Source organism: Galeopterus variegatus, unplaced genomic scaffold, assembly GCF_000696425.1.
Source record: "Galeopterus variegatus unplaced genomic scaffold, G_variegatus-3.0.2 Scaffold176, whole genome shotgun sequence".
In the NCBI taxonomy this organism is placed as follows: domain Eukaryota; kingdom Metazoa; phylum Chordata; class Mammalia; order Dermoptera; family Cynocephalidae; genus Galeopterus; species Galeopterus variegatus.
In genome coordinates, this window is record NW_007726287.1 from 457,119 (window position 1) to 469,177 (window position 12,059).

General features: G+C 39.1%; 1 protein-coding gene across 2 annotated transcripts in view; it reads right to left on the reverse strand.

Annotated features, from left to right (window-relative positions):
* DDX31 (DEAD (Asp-Glu-Ala-Asp) box polypeptide 31) overlaps positions 1-10,641 on the reverse strand; it is a 70,047-nt gene extending 59,406 nt beyond the window's left edge. For both annotated transcript variants that reach the window (XM_008563657.1, XM_008563654.1), the window contains exons 1-6: positions 10,568-10,641; positions 9,683-9,939; positions 9,499-9,574; positions 8,458-8,501; positions 7,032-7,102; positions 5,998-6,062 (exon numbers count right to left, since the gene is read on the reverse strand). In XM_008563657.1, the coding sequence (XP_008561879.1) occupies positions 5,998-6,062; positions 7,032-7,102; positions 8,458-8,501; positions 9,499-9,574; positions 9,683-9,939; positions 10,568-10,603 (549 nt within the window). In that variant the 5' untranslated portion in view covers positions 10,604-10,641. The remainder of the gene's footprint in view (positions 1-5,997; positions 6,063-7,031; positions 7,103-8,457; positions 8,502-9,498; positions 9,575-9,682; positions 9,940-10,567) is intronic.
* Between the last annotated feature and the right edge of the window lie 1,418 nt (positions 10,642-12,059).

Genomic DNA, 12,059 nt, shown 5'->3' on the forward strand with positions numbered 1-12,059 from the left:
AAAAAAAAAAAAAAAAAAAAAAAAAAAAAAAAAAATACAAAATCTATATGAAGAAAATTTTTTTTTCCTTTTTATCTTTTTTACTGACCAGCAACGGGATCGCAACCCTCGGTGTCACGCCCACACCGGGGACCAGCAACGGGATCGCAACCCTCGGCGTTGCGCCCGCACCACGCTCAACCAGTGAGCAGGAACCAGTCTCCACATGGGATCCGAACCCTCGGCGGGAGCGCCGCTGTGCTCCCAGGCGGCGCACTCTCCAGTGCGCCACCGGGCCAGCCCTATATGAAGAAAATTTTAAAACACCTGTGCAGGACATAAAATAAAATTTGAACAAATGGAAAGATGTACCCTATTCTTAGATAAGAAGACATAGTATTATAAATAAGCTAATTCTTCCCTAAATCAATCCATAAATGTAATGCAATTCTAACAAAAAATGCCACAAATATGTATATACATGCATTTATGCATATACATAATACATATAAACAGAAAAGCTGATTTTAAAGTTCATATAGAAAAATAAATATGCGAGAATAACCAAGACATTTATGAAAAACATATCAGCTGTTAAAATTATTTAAAGCTACAGCAACTTAAAAAAAATTATACTGGTACATAAATAGAGACCACAAGCAAATAGAGTCTACAATGGAATCAAATACATACAGAAATTTAAAAAATAATATAAGGGCCATTCTATATCAGTAGGGAAAGATGGATTATTCAAAAAGTCCCTGGAGAAAAAAATAAAGTCAGAAAAATAAAGCGGTAATAAAGTTGGCCTTCTCACAAATGACACAAAATTCAGAAACCAGAAAAGAAAACACTGATAAATGTTATTACATAAAAATTTAAAATTTCAGAATGGAAAAGTAATACCTAACAAAATCAAGAGTCAAATGACAACCTGAGGAAAAACTATGCCACACCTAAGAGAAAGAGCTAATTTCCTTAGCTTATAATGAAGTCCCATAATTCAATTAAAAAAAGAAAAGACCAACAACTCAAATAGAAAAATGGATAAAGGACAGAAATAGTTAATTTGTGGAAATAGGAATTCAAGATATGGCTGTATGAAAAGATGTTCAACTTTATTACTAAGAGAAATTCAAATTGAAACTACAATATAGTATTTTTCTCATCAAATGAGCAAAAAGTAAAACAGCTGATAGTGTAGATGTGGGCATGGGCAAACAGAAACCCTTGTATACTGCTGATGGAAATACCTATTGGTATAATGCCTTTAAAGGTCAACTTTGGAATTATCTACCAAAATAAAAATGCAAATTCCACTTATATGAAATTCTCCTACAGATACATATGTGTGCATACAGAAGTTGTAGAATATTTCGTAGACTGTATTTTATTAAAATAAAATAATTTTGTTTATAGCAAAATACTGAACATAATGTAAATTCCACCAACCCTAAGGGAATGATTCAGTAACTTATGGTATATACATACAATGGAATACTAGGCAGCCATTAAAAAGTACAAGGCAGCTCAGTATGGTACTGATAAGAAACCATCCCCAAAATACATTAAAGGAACAAAAGCAAGGTACAGAACATCAGGCATAACAAGCAACCACTTGTGTATCAAACCAAACAAAACAGAAAAACAAACAAAAAACTTCAAATAAAAGGGAGAAGAGGAACTGCGCTCACTCATATTTGCTGGATATGCAAAGAATATCCCTCGGGGATAAAAAAGAGACAGGTAATAACAACTCTTGATCTTGAGAGCCAAACTACGTCACTAGGGGAAAGTGGAAGTAGAATAATTTATTTTTCCCTATTTATATTTTGGCACTGTTTAAAATTTTTTAAAGATAGATATATCAATGGTGCCTTGCACATCAAAAGTGCTCAAACGAATGAATGAATCAAAACAGTGTTAGTGCACAAGGTAACCACAGATTTAGCAGTAAATTCAATTACAAGTATGGTTTTCACGTTTTAGATAGAAAACATTTACCCACAAAGAGAAAAGGATTTGGAATTCAAACTGGAGTCATCTGTACTCAACATCAACTTTGTGAGACTACACTGAAGCCCAAGGTAGGAACAGTAAACATGTTAGTACAACAGTATCAACATGCCACCGTGTGACGTTAGGAGATTCTGACATTTCAAAAGGTGTTACTACACACAGAAGAAGAAAGAAAAATCAATTCCTCGCAGGGCACAAGTAAGTGAAGGAGGATGGATGTGATGTTAAAAAAATCAGAGCCAAAATAACTAAGAGAACACAGAAAAGCAGTCCACTCTTATCCCATCACCAAAGTAATTTGAGAATCTGTTGGGTGCCATGAATTTGCTGCTCCTTCCAGATAAGTTTTTTACAGGTCAAATCATTTTACAATGAAGTCTAAGGGACTATATTGAATATTACTTGAAACAAGTGAATTAAACTGAGGCTTGGAAAACTGTGTCTCTACAGAATATTTCAGTCTTTAATAGAATGACCTGTCAGTCCTATTAAAAATATTTGAGCAAATAAACAACTACATAGCTCACTAATGGTTCTAAATATAAGCAAATATCATTGCTCTTCAAAGTAGCCACGTGACCATGTTGCTGCTGCTACTGATGACAGCTAAAATATAACGAGCTTGTGCACACGCGATTCCCGGGTTCTAGATACCAGGTCCCACCACTTCACATGCATTAGCTCACTTAATCCTCATTGTAACCCAAGGAGAGAGGCACTGCTGTTGTCCCTGTGCCACAGGCGAAGACAACGAAGCACTGAGAGACGAAGTGATTTGCCGGAAGTTACACTCAGGCCCAGGATTTGAGTAGAGCACCAGCTGTGTCTGTCATCTAATCTCTCTCATCCTCAGTTCATGGATCTACAAAATGAGAGCGCTGGGCCAGATCTGTAGGAACCATTCCAGCTCAATACTCCCTAACTCTTCAACCTGGTAAAAGGGAAAAAACCCTCCACTGGCAAGAAGTTCCCCTGGAGTATATAAGTAGATGAGACTTTACTGTACGATTGCAATAATTTACATTTACTCCTCTCTATGTACCAGGGACAATGCTAAGCACTTTACATAAATTATCTCACTATAAAGTGCTAGATGGGGGAAAAAGTCAGCTACCTTTAAGAAATTAAATTCCTCACTTACCCACCTCAGGAAAAAAACAATATTAATAGCTTGCTAAGTATCATTTAGTCTTTTAACGCAAATATCCACACAGATTATTATTATTTATGAAAATGGAGTCATACCATACATACTGTTTTGAAACTTTCCTTTTTGAATTATCATGACAAGAACACTTGCTCAAGTTCCAATAGTAACTGAAAAAACAATACTTTTAATGGCTATCTAGGGTTTCTAAAAAAACAATTTAAAATTTTTTTATACTATTCATTTTGAAATACTTTCAAGCAAAAGAAATTGCAAAAATAATATAAGGAATTCTCATGTACCCTCCTCTCAGCTTCCCCATGTTATCAATTATCAAAACCATAATATAGTATAATTGTCAAAATAAGGAAGGTAACGGGCCGGCCCGGTGGCGCACGGGAGAGTGCGCCGCTTGGGAGCACGGTGGCGCTCCTGCCGAGGGTTCGGATCCCATGTGGAGACCGGTTCCTGCTCACTGGCTGAGCGCGGTGCAGGCGCAACACCGAGGGTTGCGATCCCGTTGCCGGTCAGTAAAAAAAGACAAAAAGGAAAAAAAAAAAAAATAAGGAAGGTAACGGGCCGGCCCGGTGGCGCACGGGAGAGTGCGCCGCTTGGGAGCACGGTGGCGCTCCTGCCGAGGGTTCGGATCCCATGTGGAGACCGGTTCCTGCTCACTGGCTGAGCGCGGTGCAGGCGCAACACCGAGGGTTGCGATCCCGTTGCCGGTCAGTAAAAAAAGACAAAAAGGAAAAAAAAAAAAAATAAGGAAGGTAACATTGATTCAATACTATTAATTAATCTATCAACCTATTCTAACTTCATCAACTGACCTGTTAATGTTTGATTGCCAGGACCACATGAATTTTGTTGTCACATCTCCTTCAATCTGAGGTAGTTCTTTAGTAGTTCGTTCTTTTATGACCTTAACACTTCTGAGAACTACTGGCCAGTTATTTTGTAGGATGTCCCTAGATTTCTGTCTAGTGTCTCCTTATGATTAAATCCAGGTTATGCATTTTGCTTTGACCACAGAAGTGATGTGGCCTTCCCAGTGCACCGTATCAGGAGGCTCCCAGAACTGGTGATACCAATGTTGATCACTTGGTGAAGGTGGTGATAGCCGGGCTTCCCCACTGTAAAATTACAGTTTTCCCTTTTTTGGGGCCTCTTTTTAGTTTTTTTTTTTTGGTGGCTGGCCAATATGGGGATCCGAAACCTTGACCTTGGTGTTACAATACTGTGCTCTAACCAGCTGAGCTAACCGGCCAGCCCTGTCTTCCTTTTGTAATTAAGAAGTACTTTGTACGGAGATACCTTGAGATTATGTAAATATTCCATTTTCATCACATTTTCATTCACTCATTTCAGCTTCTATGATAATTCTTGCCTGAAACAATATTACTGCGGCATTTGCCAACTGGTGATACTATATATCTATCACTTCTACGTTTATTTATTGGACTTCTGCCATAAGGAAGGGCTTTTCCTCCTCCCCCATTTATTTATCTATTCGTTTATTTATATCAGTTTGAATTCATAGATGTTTGTTTTAGCCTACTATCATTACTTATTCTGTTACTCAAATAACCAGGTAGGCTTGACACACTTCTAATTCTGCCTATCTAAACAGAGAAACAGTAATCAATGCACTCTTCTCGTCATCTTTTATGCACTTCCCTAACTTCCTATTTCAGGGCTCACCATTTCCTTCCAACTGAGAATAACAAGGACTATATTTGTGGGATTCTGGGCTGGGGTTTGAAGTCACAGCAGTTAACTGGCCTCCTAGGGAACCCAATTTTGGCCCCGTTGGCCCAGGCACTAACTAATATGTTTCAAAACTAAAGAAATTCTAAATAATGTTAAATACAAGGAAGCACAGGGGCCGGCCCGTGGCTCACTTGGGAGAGTGTGGTGCTGATAACATGAAGGCCACGGGTTCGGATCCCATATAGGGATGGCCAGTTAGCTCACTGGATGAGCGTGGTGCTGACAACACCAAGTCAAGGGTTAAGATCCCCTTTACCGGTCATCTTTATAAAAAAAAAAAAAAATACAAGGAAGCACAATTGTCAAACTATTGACTGGGTGCTTATTTTCACATATACCATTCATGATAAACCACTGTTTTAAATATAAAGTTCAGCCTTCCTGGTCAAAAGTAAACAACACACTGGAATTTAGGATAGAAAATTGAAATCTAACTCTTTACATGATTTACAAAACAGACCCAAGATACGAGCATAAATGGATAGCAGCAAATTAAATCATTTTGAGATATTTACTGAGTGATAATTTTGTAGGAGGACCCATGATAGGTACTGTTGAAGACACAGAGATACGGTCCCTGTATAGCACAGGAGGCAGTAATTAACCTTCACCATAAAATCATGGCACAGAGTAAAGCGCTTGATCTCTTGAGCCAAATAGAACTGAGGTGGAAATCCAGTTCCACCATTATTTGTTGCATTGGCCTTGGTTATTTAACTTTCCCAAGCATCTGTTTCTCTTTGTGAAATTGGGATAACAGTAACGCCTACAATTTGGTAGGGCTCAGGGTGGTTAGAGATTCAAGAAGATAATACATACAAAGCATTTGGCACAACATCTAACTCCTGGGGAGTATTTTGCAAATGTTCCCTGTTATTCTTACTATGATGATTGTGAAGTATATTCTATTCCACTCTGGGCACAGTCTTTGGATACAACAAGTTTATGTAATAAATGAATTAAAAAGAGGGAAGAAAACAATGCTAAATAAAAACAGATTCTTTTGGTCCTAACATTACTGCTATGGTTCGGTTTGATGGTTGCTTATGCACTATGAACAACATAAAACACATTATACTCACTTGTATTTTTGACTTCATTGCTTGAAGGGACTGGACCATAGGGATGCAATAGGCAAGAGTTTTACCTTTTAAAAAAATGCAAAAGCTGTTAAAACCACAGGCCCTGCAGATGTGAGAAAAGCAAAGGCCATAAAGAAAACAGGATTTGCTATCTTTGGGCACTACTAAATTCCGGGGAAAGATAAACTGCACATCATACAACCTAGAGAGGTGAAAAAGGACTTCACCTGTTTACCACAACTCCTAATTTAGCTTTGTGAATTCAGTACTTCTAAAAAACCTGAAGCTTCAGCTCCTTTATCCATCCAATGAGAGATAATGATACATTTCAGAAATCACACAAAAGCTCAACTTGACGGTTGTCTGCAAAAGAAAATTTCTAGAAAATTTCTCCTCTGAAGTCCCCCTTAACGTCTCAGACGAGCTTCAGTGCTCAATGAAATGTTCTCTGCAATGCTGATGTGATTAGGAGCCAGTCTGAACCCTAAAGCTACCTTCTAAGGACTGAGAAACCAAAGGATAGCAAAATCTTTGGGTTTCCACCCAACTGGATGGTGACCAAAGTGGTGTGAGTGGAGACTAGCTGCTATTGACGGCACAAGGGGGTGAGAAGAACAAGCCCAGACTGGCCTGGAACATGGCACAGTATTCTGTGCTCAAGCACAGGGACTGGCATCCGATCAGTGTGTGCTCATGCCAGAACTCTGTGTTGCAATACCAGAAGAAAAATTCATTCCTCACTAAAGTGAGGATGGGCAGCTATGGCCATAGACACTGGGACTCAGCAAAGCCCTCAAATAGGATCCAAGGAAATGACAGCAGAACTAATCATTGCTGATCATGGCACCATCAAGTATCCCCTTCCTTTCACTACGTGAACAAATTCAGGGCTCTAATCAAAAGCAAGCATGGTTTCCTTCCCCCAAACAAAACAAAGCAGCTACCATCACCACCGCAGACACCTCAGTACATAAGCTGTTGCATGACCATGGGCCTGGGTACCTAGGAAGAAGGGCAGAGATTAAATGACTGACCTGAACCCGTCTGGGATCGCACAAGAGCATCTCTGCCTTCCAGCAATGTAGGAATACTTTGCTTCTGAACTCTTGGGCCACCCAAAAGAAAGAACACATCTTATCTATAACGTATCACCCAGTTATGTTTACAGGCAGAGACACAGGATATACAAAATGCAATTGCCCCACATTTTAATTTGTCTTCCAAATGCCACCTTGGATGTTATCCAGACATTCAAATGAAGGCGCTGAGAAACTTGGGATGATTAGAAAAATAAAACCTTAAATTTCTGGAATTTAGCTGAAAATGGTGAGGCAAGACAGAGATTGGCCATTCTATTAAACTAATGTTTATTAAAATTGGACAGGTATGACAACATATTAGAGTTACCACAAAAAAAGTGTATCAAAACTCTCTTGCCTCCTGTAACAGGTAATAGAGAACATGGAAAAACATAACGGAAAGGATTCCATGCAGAATAGCAAAAGGAAGCCTGCAAGCTATCCAGATAAGCCAGCAGCGGCTATCCATCCTCCAGTAAACTGCCACAGACACTGAAATATGTGTCTTCATGTGTATTTAAAGACAACCAACAGGGCCGGCCCGGTGGCGCACTGGATGGTGCGCCTAAAATTGGACAGGTATGACAACATATTAGAGTTACCACAAAAAAAGTGTATCAAAACTCTCTTGCCTCCTGTAACAGGTAATAGAGAACATGGAAAAACATAACGGAAAGAATTCCATGCAGAATAGCAAAAGGAAGCCTGCAAGCTATCCAGATAAGCCAGCAGCGGCTATCCATCCTCCAGTAAACTGCCACAGACACTGAAATATGTGTCTTCATGTGTATTTAAAGACAACCAACAAAAAATGATACAGAAATCATTTAAATTTAGTTAATGAAGGGAGCTCCTTAGTTTATTCTTCAAAGTTCCTATTAATTTTTATGACTAAAATGTACAGAAGCATACATACTCAAAATGAGGAAGTTCATCTCCCCCCCACACTCTTTCCTTCTCTATTTCTATTTTCCAGGAGTCATCACTAGCACAAACATTTAAAATATTTTTTATGTCCAATTTTTATTTACTCCTATCTTTTTGGTTGATTCTAATTCTTATTACTAAGAACTGACATGATCAAATTCCATATTTTGGCCAAACTACTTTCAGAGAAGCACAGACAACAGTGGACCTTATGCAGACCATCTTCTAGACCAGACATCTTGGAACAGAACTGGATAGAAACCCAGTCTCTGCATTTAACAGGTGGGGAAATCGAGTGGCTAAAGGATATGTGAAGCCCTCTGTGGTCAATAGCTTTGCATTGTCTTCTAACGCCAAAACACAAACTTACTCTGCCTTCCACAGACAATTCAGATTTCGTCTGATTATACCCACTTAAGCCCCAAGAAAATCGAGATTAGCGTGGAACTCTTACCTGGTCATACTAGACATTTTTAATACCATATTTATTGTGGAAATCTAAAAGAAAAGATGAAAAATAAATATTTTCCTATAACTATCAATTTTTTGATACAAAAATTCTAAATGGAAATGACACAAAAAAGGAGAAAATATTGGGATGACACAGATTATTACCATGACCAAATTAAGATCCTCCAACCCAGGGGTTCTCAATTGGGGGTGATTCTGCCCACCCGCAAGGGGACATGTGGCAATGTCTATAGAAATTTTTGGTTGTTTCAACTGGGGGAGAAGGTGCTGTTGGCAGCTAGTGAGTAGAAGCCGGGGATGCTGTTAAACATCCTACAATGCACAGGACTGTCCCCAAAACAAAGTTATTTCGCTCTAAATGTCCACTGCACCAAGGTTGAGAAACCCTGCTCTATCTAACCTGTAGCTGAGAAAACAAGCTTATGTAACCCACCTTAAAGAAGGGGTAAGTAAGCTATGATCAAAGAAATCAAGACTTCCTAAAAGTTAATATTTTTTCTCTCTTTAATCACAAGTCTGGAAAACCCATTCATGGTAAAAAAAAAAAAAAATCATCCATTTGTTTACAGAAAAAGCATATTAAAATAGATTCTTCTTCCTTCAATTCTCTAAAACTGCAAATGTCTATTAACAGTAAGACGCCAGCTCAGTTCCCTCTCCTATGGTCACTGAGACATCTGCCATCACAAATATGGCTTCAACACCACATCTATCCAGTAATTAGGAAGCTGTTTTAAGTCCAATAAGTGCCAGTTCTAAACTGTGCCAGGTGAAGAAAGTCTTCAATTCTTTTTAAAAAAAAAAAAAAAAAAGGAAGGTATGGGGTATGGGGGTGGGTGGGGTTAGTAACCTAAGCACATCTGAATTGTCCTAGAAGAGTATCCTATCAATCAGAGTTCATTCAGGTAACACGGAGCAGAAATAAACACTTTTCCATTTCTTTTCCTAGAACTATCCTTTCACAGACATTCTGAGTGAACAAACACATCAAAGAAAGAAAAACATAAAACAGAGAGATACTTACTAAATGTGGGTGGAGGCCCAGTTCATGAAAGGCATCTGAAGTAAACACTTTTTCTTGCACCTGCTTTACTACAGGTCTGCAAATGATGAACAAAAACCTAGGCATCAGTTCCAACATTAACAAAAAAAAGGTAGAGCACACTTCATTCCTTTTATTCCTGAAGTGCATCTGCACCTGGACATACCTGTGGAGTTCCGGAATTTCAGGGTTGTTTTTAAACAATGATGAAGTCTTAATGCATGGTTTCTCCTCTTGGTTTCTGTCACTTGTGCTAGCCGAGTACTTCTTTGGAGAAAATGTTTTTTGTGCCTTTCCTTTAAAATTCATTTGAGTTTCTTTAACACAAGTTTTCTTGGTTGGGAGAAATAATGCCTCATTCCTCCGTTTTGCTGGGGGAGCCTCACTGGACGTCTGGTATTTTCTTTTGGTAGCCTTTGCTTGCTGCGTTGTTCCCAAAAGGAAAAATCAACAAGAGATGCATTAGTCCATGAAGACAGACCTCAGAGTGAAGCCTGACTGCCCACAGAATTGCATCTCTTCCTGCAGAGATCATTATGCCCCATATGTCAAGCAACAGTTTAGGGTCTGCAATCAGATTCTTTGACTCAGCCTTTTCCAAAAGTAAAAAAAATAAAAATTAAAAAAAATAAAAAATCTCAGCTCACTCATCTACCAGACCTCACCATCTATCTTAACTGTTAAATCAGCCAAGATGATGGTGAGGATCAAGAAGCGAGAAACAATTTTCAAGCTGAATGTTAACCAATGGAGTCTGTTTTAAGGGAAGCGACATCCCTCCTTGTGAAGTGTGCATGCTAAGCCAATCCGCAGCCCTAGAAACCCATTTACACGACAAGAGGGGCAGGGGGAAAATGAGTCTTTTCTCTCTACCAACAAAGCACTACAGAGACCAGACAGGAAAGAGAAATGAGTGGGATGCCACTTCCTAGCTTATGCCCAGGAAGCGGAAACCTTCATTACGGCTGTACCCTAGTGCATGGATCTCTGTCATCCTCTCCCTCAAGCTGCTCCTCCAGATTCAGATGGTCTGGAGACAATTCCTACTCACCGTTCCCATTCCAAATGAGAATGCTGCTCCATCCATCACTCCTACCACAATTATTTCCAGCCTTTCTTGCCTTTTGAATCACCACCTGATCATGGATTACAAGCTACACCACTAGTACCTTCACCACTAGGTATTTCTTGCCTGTTCCTTATTTCCATAACATGAATGTGGTTAAATGCAGGATATCCAAACTTCTCTTAGAAGAAAACATCCAATTCCTCTACTTTCTTTGGCCTTCTCTTTCAATTTACACATGAATAGAAGAGTATCCCCTGAGTAGCCAGTGCTTGTTATTCTGGAGTTTTGGTTTCTCTGGGAATATGTTATTTTCCTCTTTGCTTGAAACAATGACTTCCGTTTACACATCAGCTTGCTTTAGCCATGACTATGAGGTTTGGACCAACCTACCAATAACAACGGTTCTTTGTTCCTGGCAATCAAAGGATTCCATTGTTTAAGTAATTCATGGTTAGAGTATGGTGTTGATAACACCAAAGTTATCCAAGTAGTTCAATAAATACAATTTCAAATACTTAATATTAATAAAGTACTGATCTGCTTCATTTTACAAATTTATTTTTTAAAAGTCCCAAGTTTATGAATTTTCAGATTAAAGAAAGAGATGAAGTCAAGTTTCAGGTCTGCTGCATCATTTGCAAGACAGTATGAAATTTAAAGATTTCACATGATTTATAAATGCACAGGCTCTTGGAGCCCAAAACGGCCTAAAGGTCACTCCCACCTTGCATGGAGTTCCTATTTCAGATTCAGTGGCAGGTGGCCTTACAGCTTCTGCCTGCACACCTCTTCCATCCCACTAGGCAGCCTGTTCTGTTCCTGACCAATTCTAGGGATTATGAAGCTGTTTCTGACTTTCAGGCATAATTCGCCTCCTTAAACATTTACCTACTAGACCGAGGTATGTTTTCTGCAGCAACACAAAACAAGCTTACTTCCTCTTGTACATAACCTTCCTTCATTTATCATATATTACTCCTTTTTCCTTCTTCTCTGGACTAAATATCCCAAACAGGACACACACTTTAGATCTATTATCACCATTTATTCCTATGTCAATGTCTGTCTAATAGCAAATACTCAAGAGTTAATCACATTATTAGACAGATTTTCTATTGCTCTTAGGCTAAAATAAAATATTGGTAATATGATCTACGAAGCCCTTCAGAGGCCAGGCCTCTGCTCATCTCACCAGCTTCTGCTCTACCCTCTGCCACCCTGGTCTTCCTTAAATTCCTAGAATGTACCACACTCCTTCCTTCTTCTGGACTTTTGCACATGCTATTCCCATACCCAGGACTCCAACCCTCCCTCTGGCTAGCTAACTTGCATGCACTTATCGTTATATGGAGGCTTACCTATTCCATCATTGGAAGAGCCTTTCTTGGCCTCTCTCCACCCAGTCAAGCCTAATCTCCCTGTTTTTGGCTCACCCTTACATTCCTTTGTAGCCCTCACCACAATAATAAGCATA